Raw genomic sequence first — 24,847 nt, forward strand, 5'->3', positions numbered from 1 at the left:
TTTTGCAGGACAATGCTCAAGCACATACAGTACAGGCTGTTACTGATTTGTTTGACTGATGGGGATGCTAAGTGCCATATCACCTACTGCACTCCCCCGATTAAAGCACTCGTGAATTCAACAATCTCTAAACTGAAGGAAATGCTTCACGGCATTCACTTCAGAACTCCTACAAATAATTGGCAATGGGTTATATACAATGCTGGTGCCTACTTTGAAGGTCAGTAAAGCTTTGAAACACATATCTATTTTGTATGAGCTGTAAATAAATAGTTGCCACTATTAAAGTTCCAACCGTCATACATTCTCCGCCAGTGTTTCAACTACCGCCTGCCGTGCCCTGAAATGAGAAATGTTCTGCACACTATTCTGTCCATCCCTCCCATAGTGGTTCTGCAGTCCTCCAAACCTGCTCAATACACTCATCCATTCCTACACAACCCCTGCTCCCAACCCTTTACCTCTTGGCTCATATCCCTATAATAGACCTAGTTGCAAGACCTGTCCCATACATCCTCCCACCACCATCACCTACTCCAGTCCACTCACAAGCATCACCTTACCAATCAAAGGCAGGGCTTCCTGTGAAACCAGTCAAGTAATCTACAAACTAAGCTGCAACCATTGTGCTACATTCTATGTGGATGTGACAACCAATAAGCATTCTGTCCACATGAATGACCAGCGACAAACTGTGGCCACGGAACAAGTGGACCACCCTATTGCTGAGCACACTGCCCAACAGAACATTGTTCATTTCAATGACTGCCTCCTCCTTACCCCCACCCAGTTGCCACTCCCATCATGCACTGTTGCTGTTGATCGCAGTGTGGCTTCAGCTGCCAGAGGCTGCAGTCGTGTGTGAGAGTTGCATTTGTGTGTGTGTGTGTGGGGGGGGGGGGGGGGGGGGTGTTTGTTTTTGACAAAGGCCTTGTTGGCCGAAAAAACTTATATTTGAGAGTATTTTTTTTGTGCCTATCTGCGACTCAGCATCTCCGCTTTATGGTGAGTAGCAACTTTCCTTTTCATAATATTGTTTAGTTGCCTTAGCATTTAACTCTTCTGTTAAGGTGAAAAGTGTCATCTGCAATTTTCTGATGGAATTTGATGTGCTTTTCAAGTGTGTTATTTGTTTGCTCGAGTATGGCATTTGTTTGCTCGAGTATGGCATTTGTTTGCTCAAGTGTAGTATTTGTTGTTTTTATTTCATTTTTTAAATTCTGATTTAGTATTGTCTGTATTAGCAATTAACTTCTCTATAAAAGTACTTAATTGTGCACTTTACTTTTTAAACTGTTGTGGCACTTCTGCCTCCATACTTCTTGTCACCACTGGTATAAAATACTTACAATAATGCTTAGTTTAATACTGTAACAATGCTGGTGATGACACTGTAGCACACCCACAAACTTGGGTTGTGAAACCACCTACAGCTTACCCGACGACACAAACACCACCACCAAAAAAAAATTTGAAATTGATAAACTTCAAGCCACATCAAGATGCCGACAGGAAGATTCAGCAATGTAACAGTCAGACTGCATTGTCGAAAGAGTGTGTGCATCTGAGACTGTCACTGATGTAGGATGACAAACTCCAGCTGTGATCCACAATAGATGCTATAAACTCGTGGGATTAATGATACATGGAAGCCCTCTGAAGTCACAGTCGAAAATCTTCCAACTTGTGGAATAGTTAGTTTCTTCCCCATTGTAATTGTAGTTGAAGGACTTAATATATATTCATTGACTGCTCAAATCTCTTCAAGTTACAGTGCTATCAATTGCTTTTAAACTGTAGCGTAATCTTGGATATTGACCTCCCCTGCTAAGAACTACAGATATCAATTCCAGTAAATTTCCATTCAAAAGTTACCATGATCTTCAACAATTTAAAGTTCTGTTTGTTATTCTTATTCTTCATCAATTTTATTTACTCCCAGGAGTATTTGTTCTGGGTTGTTATCCCGGTCACTACATGTCATGTTCTGTTTGCTTGTTTCATGATAGTGAGTGTGCAATACAAAGTTTGCTCGGGAACTACGATGCCCTGTTAAGTCATTTGCTCACCTTGTCATTTCTTCACTCACAAATATCTCCGGCCAGATTTTGTTTCTGGAAGTGCTGCAGCTGTTATTGGAAGCCACAATTACAATCCATATCCACATTCTTGAAATAAATACAATGCTTCTAACAAACAATGTGCCATAAATCGTAGTCTCATTCGCAATGACCATGTGTAACAAAGGTTTCTCACTGGAACATCACGAACACATTAATATGGACGATATCCAAAATTATCTGTTCAAGTTAAGAGATTCCAGTTGAATATTAAGATAACAGTTCTTCTGCTGTTCCCATCACATCATTGGGGTTGTCACAGCTGTTCTTCCATGGCTTGCATCATATCTCCAAGGCAGGAGCCATTGACATGGAATAAACCAACCAACCAACCAGCAGGTACCATGAACAGGATTGGATTGCTATTGACATCACAATTTGTAGTTACCACTCCCGGATAAATGCACATAAATAGAACAAATTTCCATACAGCAGGCTATCTAAGACCAATTTACTACGTAAATACACTTTTTTTTTATTCTGGCAATCATCATTAAAAGCAGGAGAACTGAGAGTGGAATGTAGTTTTCCTAGACACTTAGAAAGACCAATATAGTTCGGCAGTGGTGTAGGTCTCATATACAGCATTGTATATATATAAATAAAAATAAAAATTTTTATTAAATTATTTTATACAAGAAGTACAAGTACATCCAAATTGTACATCTTCTTAGGATCAGGATGTTTTCCTCTTCTTGAATCCAAAAAATTCCATGCTCTTCAGAGGATTGGCTTTCTTGGCCTGAAAAAATTAACCATTTTTTAATATAGTCTCTTTTAATTGAAGGTTACACATAAAAGAAGTATGTGAATGTTTAACACTTAGCGTGCGGCTGCCATAATATTACGTCGCGGGCGGAAACGAAGAAAATGCAGCCGCCGTAATATTACGTCCCGCTGCATTCCACATTGTTTTAATGTTTCAAATGCATTGTTAGTGTTCCTGCTACAACCTGTAGGTCCTGTAATGCTTGTAGTTCATCATATTAGCGCTAGATCACAGCACCTAGTGAGGTAATGCGATATATCCGTATATATTTCCGAACGAATTCACGTGTGTTTTCACGCGTATGTTACATGTTCTGTTGTGTCCTGTCGTTTGTTTACCGTTGATTTTGGCGCTAGTATTTTGTTTTTAGCTTGTTTATCTTCTTTTTACTCACAATGGCGAGTGATGAGGATGCAAAACTTCGAAAAACGATTGAAGATAACAATAGTCCAGGTAAGTCTAACATCTTACTAAATCGATGCAGAACAAGACAGTTCTTGTTGAAATTTGTTCTGTTACGTTCTGTATTATTTCAGACACAGATTTGTCGTCAGATGAAGGTGAGCCCCGCCTGTGTTCCCCCCCACTCATCATCGAAAGAGGCCAAGATTGAGTGACGTTTCACAGGATGATTGGACTATAGTGGATCAAACACCAAACATTTTGTTATTTACAGGGTCTCATGGTGTGCTAAATAATGTATGACTCGGTCAGCCTAGTGAATATTTAGATTTTTTTTCTCATTTTATAAATGACAGGGTTATTTCAATTATGAAGGAACAAACAAACCTATATGCTAGACAGAAGCTGGCCACACTGAGAGCACAAAACAAATTAGGGCCCAATTCTAGATTCAAGCAGTGGAGGATGCTAACAATTGCTGAAACAAAGACGTTTCTGGCTATTATCCTCCACATGTCAATCAGTGAGAGGCCAAGTATGGCCAGTCACTGGTGTAGTGATCCAGTGGTTAGCTGCAATTTTTGCCTCAGTATTATGCCGCCAAGGGACAGATTTCTGAATATTTTGTCTATGTTCCACATAAATGACAATTCAAAGCAAAAAAAGAAAGGTGAAGTAGACTCTGATGCCCTTCATAAGGTCAGGCCTCTTCTGGATTATTTGGTAAGGAATTTCAAAGAAAGTTATCAGCCAGGTGAAGCGCTAACCATTGATGAAGGTATGTGTCCTTTCAGAGGGCGTGTAGGTTTCAAAGTTTATATGCCAAACAAATATGGCATGAAGCTATACATTCTTGCAGAATCCAAAACTGGGTACATATACAACTTTGAAGTTTATCACGGAAGGGACGATAAACTGGACAACAGTGCTTCTGCAGTGGTAAAGCGATTGTTCGGCTCACTCCAAGATAAGGGCCACACTATATGTTGACAGATTTTACACCAGTGTTCAGCTAGCCGACGAACTGGCTAGAGCCAACACTGGTCTTGTAGGGACTGCAATGCCAAACAGAAAAGGATTGCCCTAGACTCTCAAAGAGGGTAAACTCAAAAAGGATGAACAAATATTTCGCCGCAAGTACGATGTGCTAGCATTGCGATGGAAAGACAAGAGGGATGTGTGGATGATAAGTACCAGGCACACATCCTCAATGTTGCCTGTTCCTACAAGAGAAGGCAATGAGAAGTTGAAACCAGTGGCAGTGCTGGATTACAACAAACATAAAGCTGGTGTAGACCTTTTTGATCAGGGTCTTTCATATGGAGCACTTGATCACAAAACAGTGAAGTGGTGGAGAAAGCTTGCCTTCCACTGTATAATTACGGCAGTTTCCAATGGTTGTATTTTGCACAATTGCATCAATGAGAAGAAACTGAGCACTCCTAAGTTTATACCGGAGGTTTGCACTGCGTTAGTGTTACAGAGAGGAGAGAGAATTGAGGATTCTCATGGATCTGCAACGATTGCTCGATTGTCGCAGAAACATTTTCCGAACCGTGTGGAAATGGCAGAAAGGAAGAAGAAAGCACAAAGACGTTGTGTAGTGTGTAGTGGAAAACAAAAGAACATTACTGGGAAAGCTGGGAGGAGAGATACTTCTTATGAGTGCAGTGAGTGTAATGTAGGTTTGTGTGTCACCCTGTGCTTCAAGCTTTATCACACTGTTGTTCACTATGCAAAATAGCTTATGTGTATGTAGCTATGCTTTATGTGCAAATGGTATAACAAATGTCCTTTCAGTGTCAAATGATCACTTTCCAAAATTTATCTCTTCTTTAAATTGAATACAGTAGTAAAAATAAATTTTTGACAAAAATTTATTTTCGCAAAATCGAGGAGAAATCCGCATCACTTCTTGGAAACAGTATATGCCCCATACACATGACTGTTAACCCATGTAAAGTTGAAACCTTAAAGTTTTAAACCACACCTGTAGTTTTTATGTATCTCTAACTAACCGTCCTTTACATCTATTTAAAGTCTGTTGAAAATAGAAAAAATCAGCCAGCACACAGGGAGTGGCATGCAGTTAAGGGCTTAGCATGGTAAGTGTTAACTGAACAACAAACCAATTTCAATAACATGTGGGATTCAACTGGATAGGATTATTTCAGGCAATGAACAAATGATATACCTGAGTAAATGTTTGGAACAAAACTATCTCTATCTGCTTGGTGGGTTAGTAGGCACATTTCAGATAACAAAACCGAAATTTCAGCGTTAAAACCCCAGTTTGTCATAGAATTTACTTGCCTGCTAACATAGTGTCTCTCCAGGAAATAATTTTTATATGTGAAAATCATTTTCTGGTTCAAATTCAACATTAACTGTTGGTCTTTCAATAATAGAAGCTGGGAATGTCAGCACTCAGGTCAGGCAAGGACAAGGATGTAACATTTTCACTAGGACTAGGCCTGGCAAGCGAGGTGTTGCATTATTAACAGTTTTACCTTTCGATGTTACGTCTGATGTTAACTAGCTTCCTTTTGCATAGTTTGTGGTTGGCTTTTAGTAAGCTGTATTACTTGATGACACATCTCTTAGCTGCAGGTACTACTCAGTACAGTCATGCAACTACAATGCAATTCTCATTTCAAGATTTTAATTAATAATTTTCCTTTGACTTTTTCATTTATGACTGGACATTTTACTGAGATTAACAAACACTGACAACAAGGACAAATTCACATTTATAAACTCAGTGGATCTCTAACATATCAGAGTCTCACAATTCTCTACAAAGCTTCCCGGCTACATTAAGGAATGCAAAATTATATTGCATGCCCCTCATGCCCACAAGATCTCAATCTCTCTTTCTCACACACTTGACGTTGACAACACATTACAATTTCCCAAAGAATAATTTAGGAAGCAGGTTAGACATCTTGCAACAATTTAGATGTCAATGCCACGGTCATTCCTTTGTGTGCTGAAAGAGAATGCAGACCAGCTAGATCCCAGTGTCTGCCCTATTGTTTGAATATAAATTGCAATCAAAATGTGGTATAATGATATCTGGGTATCACAAGCACCACACACCTGAGGCACCATTCACCGGAAAAGGAAGACCTGCCTCAACAGACTGTCATGTAATCATAGTCATATGTTGAGTTTATCAACTGCAGCTTATTGCCTGTTCTTTCCAACAATTCTTTTCTTGCCAATGCACAACTCTATACTTAAATGGTACACTGAAAGCACACTGAACGACAGGACTTGCTTTACATATTTTCTTGCTTGGTACATCTTCCAACTCATTCCCAGCAAAATGACTCCTCCTTACCCCATTTTTTGCAATAGACAAGGAAGCCCCGGACTGCCAAATTTCTTACTTTTAGGAACTTTATGCCATTAGCATGCCTTGTCATCTCCTCCACAGTCTTTGAAATAGCATTTACTTTGCAGCAAATATTTTAAAGTAATTTGGTAAGTGGATCCTGAAGGCAAGCTCAGTGAAAACTGTAAAACTGCGAAGAGAGTATTCCTGCTTACAGTCATTCCTTTGTTTTATCATATAAATATGATAATCACTTTAAATGTCATACTACATTAACTAAAAAAAGTATCTAAGAATAGAGCTCTTGTGGTACTTCAGTACATTTAAAGCAACTATGCACCTCTTCAGAAACCAGGGTGATAGTACGCTCCAGCCTTGGGGACCTTGTCAGTAGTGTGGTACATCAAGTCCTTTATCAAACTGAACATAACAGTGTGCGATTTGCTCTGCCTTATTACTCTTCTTGGCAGGTTCCTTTTGAGAACTGCAGTGTTATGTAGACAGATCCATGGAGGAAAGCAGTCACTAAAATGGAGATCACTCATAACTTCTTGCTGTGTAGAATATGTGAAGGTTGAGGAGCAGAATGAAAAGTGTGTGTTTGCGGAGGACCTAGTAGTAATGCAGAAGTACCATACAGCAGCTGGGAAAGTCAAGAACTTGACCTGTGAGGCAGGCACATGATGAGGCTATGGCATGTTGCATGTTTTTCTCTCACTAGGAGGAATGGGTGAGGAGATATACTACAGGCTTGGGGCCTAATGCTGCATCTTGTGGTAATCACAGGGAGCACATGGTTATCCCGAATAAAATCATCTCACACTTCCAGGTACTTCAAACAGTCATTCATGCAGCACACTTTCAGTCATCACCACCTGGCTCAAATGCACACTGTGTAGAAGCCACCTCTGAAGCTAAAAACCACCAGAAATACTGAACCACAAATGAACAGTCTTCCACGAGAACAGCTACACTGCCATGAAAATATTGCAAACAATTTCAGGAGGTATTTTTGCTATTTTGTGGTCCACTGCTAGGATAAAAGGATGGCTCCTGAAACAGACATCACATGAAGTCCATGATGCTGATGAAAGGCAATGTGGCCTTGAGAACTCCCATCATTTACAAAATACCATGACAGTGTGGACCATATTATGTCAGATAAACACACAATAGAACAATGCTGGACTGAAAATGAGAGATGTATGTGCTATGACATCCAGAGAAATCAGCAGTAACAAATTTTATTGGAAAACTCAGCAACATCTCTGTCATCACAAAAGCTAACTATTAATGGGATAATGTAACTAAAGAAGCTACAGAGATAAAAAATATCTGCCAATACTATCTATAAAGATGACAGTTCATAGCTGATCACAGTGCAGAAACAATGCATCGCAAGGTTAAATCAGGTGCGGCAACAGTGGGACATAAACACCGCCTTATAACTGATGGACTGCTCAGTGAAATGTCACAACCACTACCAACACTACATAAAGATGAAGGTGACAACCATAAGGCAGTCACTTACCACCTGACAATTGCTAAGAAGCACTTGACAGAAAGTTTGTAGACACGTAACTACTTCATACAGCTGGAAGTCCAAAAAATCAATCATATTTCTGCAAGAGAATGCACTCATGCTTTTGAGTCATATGATTCATTAATTGTAACAGCCATTGTTTGACGATGAGTAAGCAGTGTGACAGAAGAATGTGTGTCATTTGCAAACAGAGCTATACCCCCTTTGGTTCTGTGCCCAATAGGGTCAACCTCATGATGGAGGATATAATACCTTAATATAGCAGTGCCAGCAATTTTATCCATTGCCTACAGACACAAGCACATAAATCTTCCTTTTGTTTGAACTATTGTTTTATTCATGTCCCCAAGTAGTTCACATTACACTAGCATGCTGGAGGTGGCTTTTTCCTTTTCTTTAATATTTTCTCTCTGCTTAGTTGGAGACTCTGATGGCTACAGGGAGCTACACAAATCTGTTGAATCCACCTGGAAGATTTCATCTTCCTTAAGTTGTCATGGAATGTCAACATTTTATCTACCAGGCAGAAGCAATGGATCCAATGGATCATAGTCTAATGACTTTGGTTTCTTGCACATTTTGCTATCATTTTTCACTGGACGACAGAGTATTATATGTTTGGATAACCTGTCCGAATTTTTCTGTGTCAGCATTTGAATGACTATCCTTTCTACAGCTACAAGTGATTGCATAAGGGAGATCAAAGTTCACTGGACTGGCATGCACTTGCAATTTCACATACATTTTAGTGCCTGTGGCTCTTCCCAATTTTGGTGTACCAATAGTAACTTAGGACAGTGGTTATAATGCTGATTTCCGGCAATTGCAAACACTATCATCACTGCAACACATGTTGGATTCTGAAGAGTGCTATTCCCAGGATGCTACTTATAATACACTGAACTGTCTCATCTGTTCTGCTTTGTTTTCATTTTCAGAGGTTTCATGATTCTGCTAGGCCACAGGTGCTGTAAAATATGATGCTTCTTTACCAATATGGTTATCAATTTTGTAAGCAAGGTTTGTGAGATGGTGCACAATAGTCATTACTCAGTGATTGCACCAATACAAATACAGCTGTATTTACATAGGGTTTCAGCTGGAGTCAAGAGTAGCCTTAATCCTCTAAAGCCATATATAAATTCTGTATTTCCACTTCACCATAATATTTACACTACGACTAAAGCATAAAATTATCATCATCACAATAAAAGAAAAAATACCTTTACAATTTTGATTTCTGCACCTCAGCTAGTCAACACTCTCTGTTACAATATTTTCTGAACCCATCACTTGAAATGATGTATTACAATAAGAGATTATAAGAAATTCCAGAATGTGAGAATGAGACTCGTAATGCACAGTTTAAGAAAATAATGCCACTTTCCAAAGTATTTATTTATTTAATAGAAAACGAAGTCCATTATTTTGTCATGGCACTGATTATTCACACCCGTAAACAAACGATTGAAGAGACACACAGTTCAATGAAGAAAAGCAGAATGACAGCATATTCACCTGTCGGCAATTCCTGAAGCTCATAAGTGATGGTGGGGAAGATGCATCATATAAAAAGTTAAACATCTTTTAACTTTTGTAACTTACACATGACAGTGTGGCAGCTGCATGTTTCCACATGTAAGCAATGTTGGGGAATGAAAGTGTAAATAATCCATGCCTTTGTAAAACTGGCTTTAGAAAAGTTGATTACACTATGAGGAAAGTTGAACAAAACCAATTATCAGCCATGATATCTGTCAGGAATTATACATTGACCATAAAGCAGTTTTAACTAATTTAGATAAGGCTTTACCATTATTACTTGATTCCACTTCATCTTATAGTGGATCAAAATTCCATCTGTGAAAAATAATGTAGCAGAACAAAGTTTCACAATTTTTTAAACTGCTCGTAGCAGGTGACAAAATTTGGTCACACACAACAATGACGGGTGGTAAGGGATGGAAGGTGAAGCTCTGTGAATGGAAAAAATGAGGACTGGAGGAAGGAAAGTGTTGCTACTGAGTGTGGTGGAGAAATGGAGATTTGAAAATGATGATGTATTTAGCTGATATTTTCATTTTTCCTTTGGTCCTGTTTTCAGTCACCACTCCTCCTATTCTCATTTAATGCCCTAGCCGATTTATTTTTCTCCTCTTAATTGTTTCCAGTAATTGTTCTTTATTATTCACCCTGTGTAATGTAAACTCATTTCTTATTTTATCTGTTCATTTCACATCTTCCATTCTTCTCCAAATACAATCCCAAAAGCCTCAAGTGTCTCTCTGCTCTATCCAACACAGTGCCCATGTTTTGGCACCATACAGTGCAAGACTATCATATAATATACTGTCATTATCGAGAGATTGTTTTAATGCATAATTTGCTTGAGGCTCAATTATTCCCACCAGTAAATTTTCTGGTACTTTTAGAAAACCATTTTTAAAATTTCTTTGGAAAAATCTGAACTCAGTTGCAAAAGTATAAAGCTGACAAATAACACTAATTTGTTTTCAATGAGTTGCCCAAACACACATTTTAATAGGAGAATCACATTTTTTCATGTGGATGTTCCATAAATAATATCTTGTAAGGCAGTAAAGTTGCCAAAACGTTTGTTTTGACGTGGTCCTTAAAATTTTTTCAAACATTTTAATGTGCGAATATGATCAATTACAAATACTCTGTCTCCTTGTAGTTTTAAATTTAAGTCTTTTAAAGAAGTAATTTATATCTACTAAAAATGTTAAGCAACATATCCAGCCTAAAACACAAAGTTCTTTGAAGAGCACTTCATTCTTTGATACGAAAGTATTTTATTCCTGAAAGTAAGTTGAAAAATCTATCTAGTGCCTTTCCATGGCTAAGTCAATGAACAATGGAATGATAAATTGCATCTCCATATTCGTTATGTATCTCAGCTAAAAACTTTTTGAAACTGTTTGTAGTTACTCCCATTGTGCCTTATAAAGTTTATAATTTTTATAACTAAACATCATATGATCTCACTTTAAAATTTTGCCACAAAATAATAATATTTAAAATTTTAAAACTTCGTGTTTGATTTTAACAACTAGTTGATCTTTTGTTTCTATGGTGTTACTAACTCCATCCATAGTTTCTAACTTGACATATTCATGTGTCAGTTCTTTGATGTAGATGTAAATATTGATGCAGTCTGCACACTTTTCAAATAAGTCTTGAGATGCCACACAGCATCATTTGTGTCAGTGCCCTTAACAATGTCCTCTGAAATGCTCTAATTTACTTTATGTTCCAATGCTATACATTAAAATTTCAGATACTGTGTAACACGGAATCCAAGATGATAAACAAAAGACAACAAACATGATTCACTCACCTCATACTTTGCTTTAGCTTTAGAAACGCCTGCAAGATTATTTCTTGAACTTCCAAGACGATTTTTCTTTCTGCTAGTGCTGACCCTTGATAACTGTTTTAGTGCATCTGGTACAATGTAGTCAGGGACATCTGCCAAGTGAGGCTGAATCTTCACTGTGTGCAGCGCTTTATCATGCCGTAATGTCTGCAGATCTCTAGGATTATCCACGAAGTAACTCTGATGAAGAAATGCATTTTTATTAAAAAGAACTGCAGTATAATTCTATTAATACAGCTGAAAATAATAAAAATGAAAACACATACATTCATTTCACATCCTCCTCGACACCCGCAGAAATCAACTTCCCACCAGTCAACTTCAACAGTGATTCAAGACATTTGGATCTATCTTCTCAATATCAGTGTTGTTGAGCTGGTTCTCCAGTAAGGTTCTTGCTGTCCTCCTGGTCTTATTTCATGTTAGGCTCTCCATTTCTTAAATATCCTTTGTTCCTATCCTTTTCTGTTTATTTTCTTGCTTACCATATCCTCTCCTCTATCAGTCTACACACTTATGACCGCCTTTGAATTTCAGTTTATATTTTATTTTTCTCCCCCCCCCCCCCCCTCTCTCTCTCTCTCTCTCTCTCTCTCTCTCTCTCTCTCTCTCTCTCTCTCTCTCTCTGTGTGTGTGTGTGTGTGTGTGTGTGTGTGTGTGTAACAAATGCAGTGCCAATGAAAACATTTACACTGTTTTGGCAGATATCCATCTATGTGTTATATGTTTTTCAAAATTAGTTATCAGTACTATAACCTGTTTCATGGCAATAATCAAGTATTAACTGATTAAATAAATTAATACTGCAGGACATTCACATTTTAGTGCTTTTGATTTCTAAATGCGGAATCAGTCAAGCTGGTGTGGTCAACAGGCAAAATTTTAATCATCGCAAAGCTTTTGGATACTGTTCTTCCTCAGGCATACATATACGGGGCAACATAGACCCTGCTCTGTTGCAGTTGGTCTGTAGTGCCAGAAAAATTTAGCTTGACATGTGTATGTATGCTTACCAATGATTTATCAACTGTTCCACATCTCAGCTACACAGTGAGTGGTTACCTCTATCCCTCCCATTTTCGTTATTCCACCCAGTGTTTACCAGTTTCATATTACCTTTCTTTTCCGTGTTCCCCACATGTTTTCTGAAGAAGGAATCTTTAAAAGTGAATTTAACTGTCAATTTAAATTTTTGTATCATTACTGTTCCTGTGTTGGCAGTTTCTGAGGCTACCCAAATGGAAGAAATCTGAGAAGATTAAATTAATAAAAATTGAATTTATTGACCACTATATGCCAATGTAATACTGCAGAAAAAAAAAAAAAACTAAGAAGCAGTGATTCAAGCAGGGCAACGTCAAAAGGCTTAATGGGGGTAAGACGTCAAACTGGCCAAGTTGGGGCAGGAGAAGCACAACAGGACATTTTAATTTCCACTGTCTATACATTTACATGTGAAATTTAATCATTTTTTCACTTATTATTGGCTGCATGTGTTGCTATTGGTACACTTTTCTTCATAAGTAAGAGATTCTTTGATGAATCTTGTGCAGCATACAAACCATACTTACAAGTGTATCAAACTCCAGAATTTCTCAAATCTATTAAAAACTGTGGTAAAAACTGAGATAATTAATTGTAAAATTTGAGTTTTTTCCTAAACATGAAATTTTAAGTGTATGTAAAATTTGAGTTTTTTCCTAAACATGAAATTTTAAGTGTAGCAGCGCATTCATTTTTTCATAAATTAAATAAATTCTAGAGTTTCATACACCTGTAAGTATGGTTTGTATGCTGTGCAAAATTCATTGAAGAGTCAATCTTACTTACGAAGAAAAGTCTACCTATAATAACAAATGCTGCCAATAGTAAGTGAAAAAAATGATAAAATTTCACACGTAACAAAAATTATTTTGTTGCGTTTTTGAACTTCTACTGCTATGAGTGTAAATCCTGAATCCTTCCTGGTCATGCTGACACAGTTTTAAGAATTTATATGTAAAAGTGTAGATGGTGGAAATTAAAATATCCTGTGGTGCCTCCCCTGCTCCAAGTTCGCCTGTTTGACATCCTACCCCCTTAATGTAGGTCTCTCATCCCATGTATTTTTGGGATGATGTACATGTATTGCTAACTATGAACTGGAGAAAAGATCATGACTGGATTCTCTTTAGTCCACATTGCCTGAGTAGTTAGGACTGGTAGCTGCTGACTATCTTGAGGCCAAGGATCAATAACCACAAACTATCCAAGAAATAGATGAAAGGGAATGTATACAAACTAGTGATGAACTGATAATGTAATACACTTAACTGCTGTTTGTCATAGTAGTTAGATCACTTATTACAGCCAATGAGATAGCCACATACAATTTAATTACCAGTGAAATATCTGCTTCATAAACATCTATACACAGAGTAAGAAGTTAAAAGGAATCTGTGCAGTGTTGAGCTTAACGTACTTGGTTATGCAAAGAATAGCTAGTAGATCCACTAACTGTTGTAACTGAAATTTGTTACCTAAAATCCCGTATGATTGAACACTTTGCATTCAGTTTTCAATACATCAGTAGTCCAGTCACGGAAGGAAATCAAAGTGCCAAGTTCAAATGTTTCAAATGGCTCTGAGCACTATGGGACTTAACAATGGAGGTCATCTGTCCCCTAGAACTTACAACTACTTAAATCTAACTAACCTAAGGACATCACACACACCCATGCCCGAGGCAGGATCGAACCTGCCACAACGGCCGGCAAAGTGCCAAGTGACTGGAGAAAAACACAAGTGACTCCTGTATATAAGAAGGGTAAAACAACAGACCTGTGACATTACAGACCAATACCATTAACATCAGTTTGCAGCAAAATTCTAGAGCATATTCTGAGTTCACCCCCCATGAACCATGGACCTTGCCGTTGGTGGGGAGGCTTGCGTGCCTCAGCGATACAGATAGCCGTACCGTAGGTGCAACCACAACGGAGGGGTATCTGTTGAGAGGCCAGACAAACGTGTGGTTCCTGAAGAGGGGCAGCAGCCTTTTCAGTAGTTGCAAGGGCAACAGTCTGGATGATTGACTGATCTGGCCTTGTAACAATAACCAAAACGGCCTTGCTGTGCTGGTACTGCAAACGGCTGAAAGCAAGGGGAAACTACAGCCGTAATTTTTCCCGAGGGCATGCAGCTTTACTGTATGATTACATGATGATGGCGTCCTCTTGGGTAAAATATTCCGGAGGTAAAACAGTCCCCCATTCGGATCTCCGGGCGGGGACTACTCAAGAGGATGTCGTTATCAGGAGAAAGAAAACTGGCGTTCTACGGATCGGAGCGTGGAATGTCAGAGCCCTTAATCGGGCAGGTAGGTTAGAAAATTTAAAAAGGGAAATGGATAGGTTGAGGTTAGATATAGTGGGAATTAGTGAAGTTCGGTGGCAGGAGGAACAAGACTTCTGGTCAGGTGACTACAGGGTTATAAACACAAAATCAAATAGGGGTAATGCAGGAGTAGGTTTAATAATGAATAGGAAAATAGGAATGCGGGTAAGCTACTACAAACAGCATAGTAAACGCATTATTGTGGCCAAGATAGATACGAAGCCCACGCCTACTACAGTAGTACAAGTTTATATGCCAACTAGCTCTGCAGATGACGAAGAAATTGAAGAAATGTATGATGAAATAAAAGAAATTATTCAGATTGTGAAGGGAGACGAAAATTTAATAGTCATGGGTGACTGGAATTCGAGAGTAGGAAAAGGGAGAGAAGGAAACATAGTAGGTGAATATGGATTGGGGGACAGAAATGAAAGAGGAAGCCGCCTGGTAGAATTTTGCACAGAGCACAACATAATCATAACTAACACTTGGTTTAAGAATCATGAAAGAAGGTTGTATACATGGAAGAACCCTGGAGATACAGAAGGTATCAGATTGATTATATAATGGTAAGACAGAGATTTAGGAACCAGGTTTTAAATTGTAAGACATTTCCAGGGGCAGATGTGGACTCTGACCACAATCTATTGGTTATGACCTGTAGATTAAAACTGAAGAAACTGCAAAAAGGTGGGAATTTAAGGAGATGGGACCTGGATAAACTAAAAGAACCAGAGGTTGTACAGAGATTCAGGGAGAGCATAAGGGAGCAATTGACAGGAATGGGGGAAAGAAATACAGTAGAAGAAGAATGGGTAGCTTTGAGGGATGAAGTAGTGAAGGCAGCAGAGGATCAAGTGGGTAAAAAGACGAGGGCTAGTAGAAATCCTTGGGTAACAGAAGAAATATTGAATTTAATTGATGAAAGGAGAAAATATAAAAATGCAGTAAGTGAAACAGGCAAAAAGGAATACAAACGTCTCAAAAATGAGATCGACAGGAAGTGCAAAATGGCTAAGCAGGGATGGCTAGAGGACAAATGCAAGGATGTAGAGGCCTATCTCACTAGGGGTAAGATAGATACCGCCTACAGGAAAATTAAAGAGACCTTTGGAGATAAGAGAACGACTTGTATGAATATCAAGAGCTCAGATGGAAACCCAGTTCTAAGCAAAGAAGGGAAAGCAGAAAGGTGGAAGGAGTATATAGAGGGTCTATACAAGGGCGATGTACTTGAGGACAATATTATGGAAATGGAAGAGGATGTAGATGAAGATGAAATGGGAGATATGATACTGCGTGAAGAGTTTGACAGAGCACTGAAAGACCTGAGTCGAAACAAGGCCCCCGCAGTAGACAATATTCCATTGGAACTACTGACGGCAGTGGGAGAGCCAGTCCTGACAAAACTCTACCATCTGGTGAGCAAGATGTATGAAACAGGCGAAATACCCTCAGACTTAGAGACCGATATAATAATTCCAATCCCAAAGAAAGCAGGTGTTGACAGATGTGAAAATTACCGAACTATCAGCTTAATAAGTCACAGCTGCAAAATACTAACACGAATTCTTTACAGACGAATGGAAAAACTAGTAGAAGCCAACCTCGGGGAAGATCAGTTTGGATTCCGTAGAAACACTGGAACACGTGAGGCAATACTGACCTTACGACTTATCTTAGAAGAAAGATTAAGGAAAGGCAAACCTACGTTTCTAGCATTTGTAGACTTAGAGAAAGCTTTTGACAATGTTGACTGGAATACTCTCTTTCAAATTCTAAAGGTGGCAGGGGTAAAATACAGGGAGCGAAAGGCTATTTACAATTTGTACAGAAACCAGATGGCAGTTATAAGAGTCGAGGGACATGAAAGGGAAGCAGTGGTTGGGAAGGGAGTAAGACAGGGTTGTAGCCTCTCCCTGATGTTGTTCAATCTGTATATTGAGCAAGCAGTAAAGGAAACAAAAGAAAAATTCGGAGTAGGTATTAAAATTCATGGAGAAGAAATAAAAACTTTGAGGTTCGCCGATGACATTGTAATTCTGTCAGAGACAGCAAAGGAACTTGGAAGAGCAGTTGAATGGAATGGACAGTGTCTTGAAAGGAGGATATAAGATGAACATCAACAAAAGCAAAACAAGGATAATGGAATGTAGTCTAATTAAGTCGGGTGATGCTGAGGGAATTAGAGAAGGAAATGAGACACTTAAAGTAGTAAAGGAGTTTTGCTACTTGGGAAGCAAAATAACTGATGATGGTCGAAGTAGAGAGGATATAAAATGTAGGCTGGCAATGGCAAGTAAAGCGTTTCTGAAGAAGAGAAATTTGTTAACATCCAGTATTGATTTAAGTGTCAGGAAGTCATTTCTGAAAGTATTCGTATGGAGTGTAGCCATGTATGGAAGTGAAACATGGACGATAAATAGTTTGGACAAGAAGAGAATAGAAGCTTTCGAAATGTGGTGCTACAGAAGAATGCTGAAGATTAGATGGGTAGATCACATAACTAATGAGGAAGTATTGAATAGGATTGGGGAGAAGAGAAGTTTGTGGCACAACTTGACCAGAAGAAGGGATCGGTTGGTAGGACATGTTCTGAGGCATCAAGGGATCACCAATTTAGTATTGGAGGGCAGCGTGGAGGGTAAAAATCGTAGAGGGAGACCAAGAGATGAATACACTAAGCAGATTCAGAAGGATGTAGGTTGCAGTAGGTACTGGGAGATGAAAAAGCTTGCACAGGATAGAGTAGCATGGAGAGCTGCATCAAACCAGTCTCAGGACTGAAGACCACAACAACAACAACAACAACAACATTCTGAGTTCAAATATAATAAATTTCCTAGATACCTAAAAGCTCATGTCCACTAATCAACACAGCTTTAGGAAACCTCGCTCATGTGAAACGCAGTTTGTCTATTTTCTCACATGAAATATTGGAAACTATCGATGAACAGATTCCATATTTCTAGATTTCTGAAAATCATTATACACAGTACCCCACTGCAGACTGTTAATGAAGGTACATGCATGTGGAACAGGCACCCAGATATGTGACTGGTTCGAAGACTTCTTAATAATACTAATAGAACCCAGTATGTTGTCCTTGGCAACAAGTGTTCACTGTAGACAGGGGTGACATCAGGAATGCCTCAGGGAAGTGTGATAGGATTGTTGCTATCTTCTATATACATAAATGATCTGGCAGACTGGGTAGGCAGCAGTCTGCGGTTGTTCGCTGACGATGCTGTAGTGTACAGGAAGGTGTCGAAGGTAAGTGGCTGTAGGCAGATACAAGATGACCTACACAAAATTTCTAGTTGGCTTGATGAATGGCAACTGGCTCTTAATGTAGAAAAATGTAATGTAGAAAACACAGATGAACAGGAAAAACAAACCTGTAATGTTTGGATATAGCATTAGTAGTGTTCTGCTTGACACAGTCATGTCTTTAAATATCTGGGCCTAATGCTATGAAGCAATATGAAATGGAATGAGCATGTGAGGATTATGGTAGGGAATGCAAATAGTTGGCTTCAGTTTATTGGGAGAATTTTAGGGAAGTGTGGTTCACCTGTACAGGAGACCACATGTAGGACACTAGTGTGATCTATTGAGTGTTTGGGATCTGCACCAGGTCAGATCGAAAGAAGACATCAAAGCATTTCAGAGGCATGCTGCTACCGGTAGGTGTAGAATCAGCATGCAAGTATTACAGTATGCTTCGGGATCTCAAATGGGAATCACTGGAGGGAAGAAGACATTCATTTTGAAGAACACTACTAAGAAAATTTGAAGCTGACTGCAAAACGATCCTACTGCTGCCAAAAAAAATGGCTCTGAGCACTATGGGACTTAACATCTGAGGTCATCAGTCCCCTAGAACTTAGAACTACTTAAACCTAACTAACATAAGGACGTCACACACATCCATGCCCAAGGCAGGATTCGAACCTGCGACCGTAGCGGCCGCGTTGTTCCAGACTGAGGCGCCTAGAACCGCTTGGCCACACCGGCCGGCTACTGCTGCCAAAACTCACTTCACATAGGAACCATTCCTATTCAAGTAATAAGGATTCAAACGGAGGATTATAGAAGTTGTTTTTCCTCGCTCTATCTGCAAGTGTAACAGGAAAGGAAATGACTTGTTGTGGTAAAGGGTACCCTGCACCGTTCACAGTACAGTGGCTTGTGGAGTATGTATGCAGATATAGATGTTGTTGTTGTTGTTGTTGTTGTTGTTGTGGTCTTCAGTCCTGAGACTGGTTTGATGCAGCTCTCCATGCTACACTATCCTGTGCAAGCTTTTTCATCTCGCAGTACCTACTGCAACCTACATCCTTCTGAATCTGCTTAGTGTATTCATCTCTTGGTCTCCCTCTACGATTTTTACCCTCCACACTGCCCTCCAATACTAAATTGGTGATCCCTTGATGCCTCAGAACATGTCCTACCAACTGATCCCTTCTTCTGGTCAAGTTGTGCCACAAACTTCTCTTCTCCCCAATCCTATTCAATACTTCCTCATTAGTTATGTGATCTACCCATCTAATCTTCAGCATTCTTCTGTAGCACCACATTTCGAAAGCTTCTATTCTCTTCTTGTCCAAACTATTTATCGTCCATGTTTCACTGCCATACATGGCTACACTCCATATAAATACTTTCAGAAATGACTTCCTGACACTTAAATCAATACTGGATGTTAACAAATTTCTCTTCTTCAGAAACGCTTTCCTTGCCATTGCCAGCCTACGTTTTATATCCTCTCTACTTCGAACATCATCAGTTATTTTGCTCCCCAAATAGCAAAACTCCTTTACTACTTTAAGTGCCTCATTTCCTAATCTAATTCCCTCAGCATCACCCGACTTAATTAGACAACATTCCATTATCCTTGTTTTGCTTTTGTTGATGTTCATCTTATATCCTCCTTTCAAGACACTGTCCATTCCATTCAACTGCTCTTCCAAGTCCTTTGCTGTCTCTGACAGAATTACAATGTCATCGGCGAACCTCAAAGTTTTTATTTCTTCTCCATGAATTTTAATACCTACTCCGAATGTTTCTTTTGTTTCCTTTACTGCTTGCTCAATATACAGATTGAACAACATCGGGGAGAGGCTACAACCCTGTCTTACTCCCTTCCCAACCACTGCTTCTCTTTCATGTCCCTCGACTCTTATAACTACAATCTGCTTTCTGTACAAATTGTAAATAGCCTTTCACTCCCTGTATTTTACCCCTGCCACCTTTAGAATTTGAAAGAGAGTATTCCAGTCAACATTGTCAAAAGCTTTCTCTAAGTCTACAAATGCTAGAAACGTAGGTTTGCCTTTCCTTAATCTTTCTTCTAAGATAAGTCGTAAGGTCAGTATTGCCTCATGGGTTCCAATATTTCTACGGAATCCAAACTGATTTTCCCCGAGGTCGGCTTCTACCAGTTTTTCCATTCGTCTGTAAAGAATTCGCTTTAGTATTTTGCAGCTGTGACTTATGAAACTGATAGTTCGGTAATTTTCACATCTGTCAACACCTGCTTTCTTTGGGATTGGAATTATTATATCGGTCTCTAAGTCTGAGGGTATTTCGCCTGTCTCATACATCTTGCTCACCAGATGGTAGAGTTTTGTCAGGACTGGCTCTCCCACTGCCGTCAGTAGTTCCAATGGAATATTGTCTACTCCGGGGGCCTTGTTTCGACTCAGGTCTTTCAGTGCTCTGTCAAACTTTTTCACACAGTATCGTATCTCCCATTTCATCTTCATCTACATCCTCTTCCATTTCCATAATATTGTCCTCAAGTACATCGCCCTTGTATAGACCCTCTATATACTCCTTCCACCTTTCTGCTTTCCCTTCTTTGCTTAGAACTGGGTTTCCATCTGAGCTCTTGATATTCATACAAGTCGTTCTCTTATCTCCAAAGGTCTCTTTAATTTTCCTGTAGGCGGTATCTATCTTACCCCTAGTGAGATAGGCCTCTACATCCTTACATTTGTCCTCTAGCCATCCCTGCTTAGCCATTTTGCACTTCCTGTCGATCTCATTTTTGAGACGTTTGTATTCCTTTTTGCCTGTTTCACTTACTGCATTTTTATATTTTCTCCTTTCATCAATTAAATTCAATATTTCTTCTGTTACCCAAAGATTTCTACTAGCCCTCGTCTTTTTACCTACTTGATCCTCTGCTGCCTTCACTACTTCATCCCTCAAAGCTACCCATTCTTCTTCTACTGTATTTCTTTCCCCCATTCCTGTCAATTGCTCCCTTATGCTCTCCCTGAATCTCTGTACAACCTCTGGTTCTTTTAGTTTATCCAGGTCCCATCTCCTTAAATTCCCACCTTTTTGCAGTTTCTTCAGTTTTAATCTACAGGTCATAACCAATAGATTGTGGTCAGAGTCCACATCTGCCCCTGGAAATGTCTTACAATTTAAAACCTGGTTCCTAAATCTCTGTCTTACCATTATATAATCAATCTGATACCTTTTAGTATCTCCAGGGTTCTTCCATGTATACAACCTTCTTTCATGATTCTTAAACCAAGTGTTAGTTATGATTATGTTGTGCTCTGTGCAAAATTCTACCAGGCGGCTTCCTCTTTCATTTCTGTCCCCCAATCCATATTCACCTACTATGTTTCCTTCTCTCCCTTTTCCTACTCTCGAATTCCAGTCACCCATGACTATTAAATTTTCGTCTCCCTTCACAATCTGAATAATTTCTTTTATTTCATCATACATTTCTTCAATTTCTTCGTCATCTGCAGAGCTAGTTGGCATATAAACTTGTACTACTGTAGTAGGTGTGGGCTTCGTATCTATCTTGGCCACAATAATGCGTTCACTATGCTGTTTGTAGTAGCTTACCCGCATTCCTATTTTCCTATTCATTATTAAACCTACTCCTGCATTACCCCTATTTGATTTTGTGTTTATAACCCTGTAGTCACCTGACCAGAAGTCTTGTTCCTCCTGCCACCGAACTTCACTAATTCCCACTATATCTAACCTCAACCTATCCATTTCCCTTTTTAAATTTTCTAACCTACCTGCCCGATTAAGGGCTCTGACATTCCACGCTCCGATCCGTAGAACGCCAGTTTTCTTTCTCCTGATAACGACATCCTCTTGAGTAGTCCCCGCCCGGAGATCTGAATGGGGGACTGTTTTACCTCCGGAATATTTTACCCAAGAGGACGCCATCATCATGTAATCATACAGTAAAGCTGCATGCCCTCGGGAAAAATTACGGCTGTAGTTTCCCCTTGCTTTCAGCCGTTCGCAGTACCAGCACAGCAAGGCCGTTTTGGTTATTGTTACAAGGCCAGATCAGTCAATCATCCAGACTGTTGCCCTTGCAACTACTGAAAAGGCTGCTGCCCCTCTTCAGGAACCACACGTTTGTCTGGCCTCTCAACAGATACCCCTCCGTTGTGGTTGCACCTACGGTACGGCTATCTGTATCGCTGAGGCACGCAAGCCTCCCCACCAACGGCAAGGTCCATGGTTCATGGGGGGGGGGATATAGATGTAGATGTACAAATGTGGGGAAAAAATTCATCAACACAAATTTTTGTACAGTGGTAGGAGGGAGTGCCATGAGCAATATACTAAAAATCCTGCCTGGTGGGGTATGAGCATTGAGGTGGGGAGAAGGTGGGAGGAGTGGGGGGGGGGGGGGGGGGAGAGGGGGGGGCACTTAAAGGTCACTTTATTACATTTTTCTTGAATAACGTGAAAACAGCAGCTCCAGTGAAAAAGTTTCCCAATATAAAATTGAACTACATCAATTTCCCATAATTCATTTTTTTCTGCATGGCAGGGGATGGAAAAATCACTGATTGTTAAAGATATTGCTTTAACAGTGTAAAATTAATGTTTATCTTTGTGTGAAGTATGTTAAAGACAAGTATTAAATGTGTGTATGCCACATCTCAGTGCAGTAGAGCCCTATTAAGGGATAAGTTCTGAGTGTAACAGGTTGGTGTTTGACTGGGCGGAGGGGATTTGTAAAGTGAGGGAAGGTTTATGCACTTACCTCCTTCATAGGCCTGCAAACTGAAAACTGAGCAGGTGATTTCCCACTCTATCTACCCCACCACGTCACAAGAAGCAATTATAGGGTGCTCACCACAGTTATACCAACCCTCCACAGTGTGCCTTATGAATTACTGGCGATACAGTGCCCAGACATGCCCAGGGGTGTGTATTTTTCAAGTGCATTAACATTACATGGAAGGAATATGTGAGTTACTGATAATACTAATGCAAGCAACACACAAGGACAGAATGTACATAAATCTCTGCACACTGTTCTACATTGCTACAGGTGAAATTGATTCTTAATCATCCTGTACGGGAGCTGTGGTGCTCTTCTGTGAAAGCAGACTTCTTCCACTGCAAGAGCTGCTTGATTTTCAGTTTACAGACAGACTACCTCCCCAGTATTCCTGTCTAGTTGTCTTATATGAATATACAAAATACCTTCACTGAGCACTTGTTTATATAGTGGAATTATTTTCAGTTGCTACATCTACATGGATCCTCTGCAAATCACATTTAAGTGAAACTTCCTGGCAGATTAAAACTGTGTGACAGACCGAGACTCGAACTCGGGACCTTTGCCTTTCGCGGGCAAGTGCTCTACTGACTGAGCTACCCAAGCACAAATCACGCCCCGTCCTCACAGCTTTAATTCCACCAGTACCTCGTCTCCTACCTTCCAAACTTCACAGAAGCTCTCCTGCGAAACTTGCAGAACTAGCACTCCTGGAAGAAAGGATATTGCGGAGACATGGATTAGCCACAGCCTGGGGGATGGTTCTAGAATGAAATTTTCCCTCTACTGCAGAGTGTGCACTGATATGAAACTTCCTGGCAGATTAAAACTGTGTGCCGGACCTAGACTCGTGCTTGAGTAGCTCAGTTGGTAGAGCACTTACCAGTGAAAGGCAAAGGTCCCGAGTTCGAGTCTCAGTCCGGCACACAGTTTTAATCTGCCAGGAAGTTTCATATCAGCGCACACTCCGCTGTAGAGTGAAAATTTCATTCACATTTAAGTGCCTTGCAGAGGGTTCAAACCACCTTCACAATTCTCTATTATTCCAATCTTATATAGTGTGCGGAAATAACAAACACCTATATCTTTCCATACGAGCTCCGATTTCCCTTATTTTATCATGGTGATTGCTTCTCCCTATGTCAAGAAAATGTTTTCACATTCTGAGGAGAAAGTTGGTGATTGAAATTTCATGAGAAGATTCCGCTGCAACGAAAAGCGCCTTTCTTTTCTTGAAGTCCAGCCCAAATCCTGTATCATTTCTGTGACACTCACTCCCATATTTTGCAATAACACAAAATGTGCTGCCCTTCTTTGAACTTTTTCGATGTACTCCGTCAGTCCTATCTGGTATGGATCCCACACCACGCAGCAGTATTCTACAAGAGGATGGACAAGTGTAGTGTAGGCAGTCTCCTTAGTAGATCTGTTACATTTTCTTAAATGTCCTGCCAATAAAATTCAGTCTTTGGTTAGCCTTCCCCACAACTTTTCTGTGTGTTCCTTTCAATTTCAGTTGTTCGTAATTGTAATACGTAGGTATTTAGCTGAATTTATGGCTTTTATATTACACTGATTTATCGTGTAACCGAAGTTTAATGAATTCCTTTTAACACTCATGTGGATGACCTCACACTTTTCGTTATTTAACTTTTCTAAATCGTTTTGCAATTTGTTTTGATCTTCTGATGACTTTATTAGTCGATAAACGACAGCGTCATCTGCAAGCAACCTAAAACGGCTTGCTCAGATTGTCTCCCAAATTGTTTATATAGATAAGGAACAGCAAAGGGCCTATAACACAACCTTGGGGAATGATAGAAATCACTTCTGTTT

At 39.5% G+C, this 24,847-nt stretch overlaps 1 protein-coding gene across 4 annotated transcripts in view; it reads right to left on the bottom strand.

Moving 5' to 3' along the window:
* Positions 1–2,718: 2,718 nt before the first annotated feature.
* LOC124803155 (probable ATP-dependent RNA helicase DDX56) overlaps positions 2,719–24,847 on the bottom strand; it is a 107,466-nt gene continuing 85,337 nt past the window's right edge. For all 4 annotated transcript variants that reach the window (XM_047264346.1, XM_047264359.1, XM_047264339.1 and 1 more), the window contains 2 exons: positions 11,533–11,751; positions 2,719–2,862 (listed from right to left, as the gene is read on the bottom strand). In XM_047264346.1, the coding sequence (XP_047120302.1) occupies positions 2,797–2,862; positions 11,533–11,751 (285 nt within the window). In that variant the 3' untranslated portion in view covers positions 2,719–2,796. The remainder of the gene's footprint in view (positions 2,863–11,532; positions 11,752–24,847) is intronic.

The sequence above is a fragment of the Schistocerca piceifrons genome, chromosome 1, assembly GCF_021461385.2.
Source record: "Schistocerca piceifrons isolate TAMUIC-IGC-003096 chromosome 1, iqSchPice1.1, whole genome shotgun sequence".
Lineage (NCBI taxonomy): Eukaryota > Metazoa > Arthropoda > Insecta > Orthoptera > Acrididae > Schistocerca > Schistocerca piceifrons.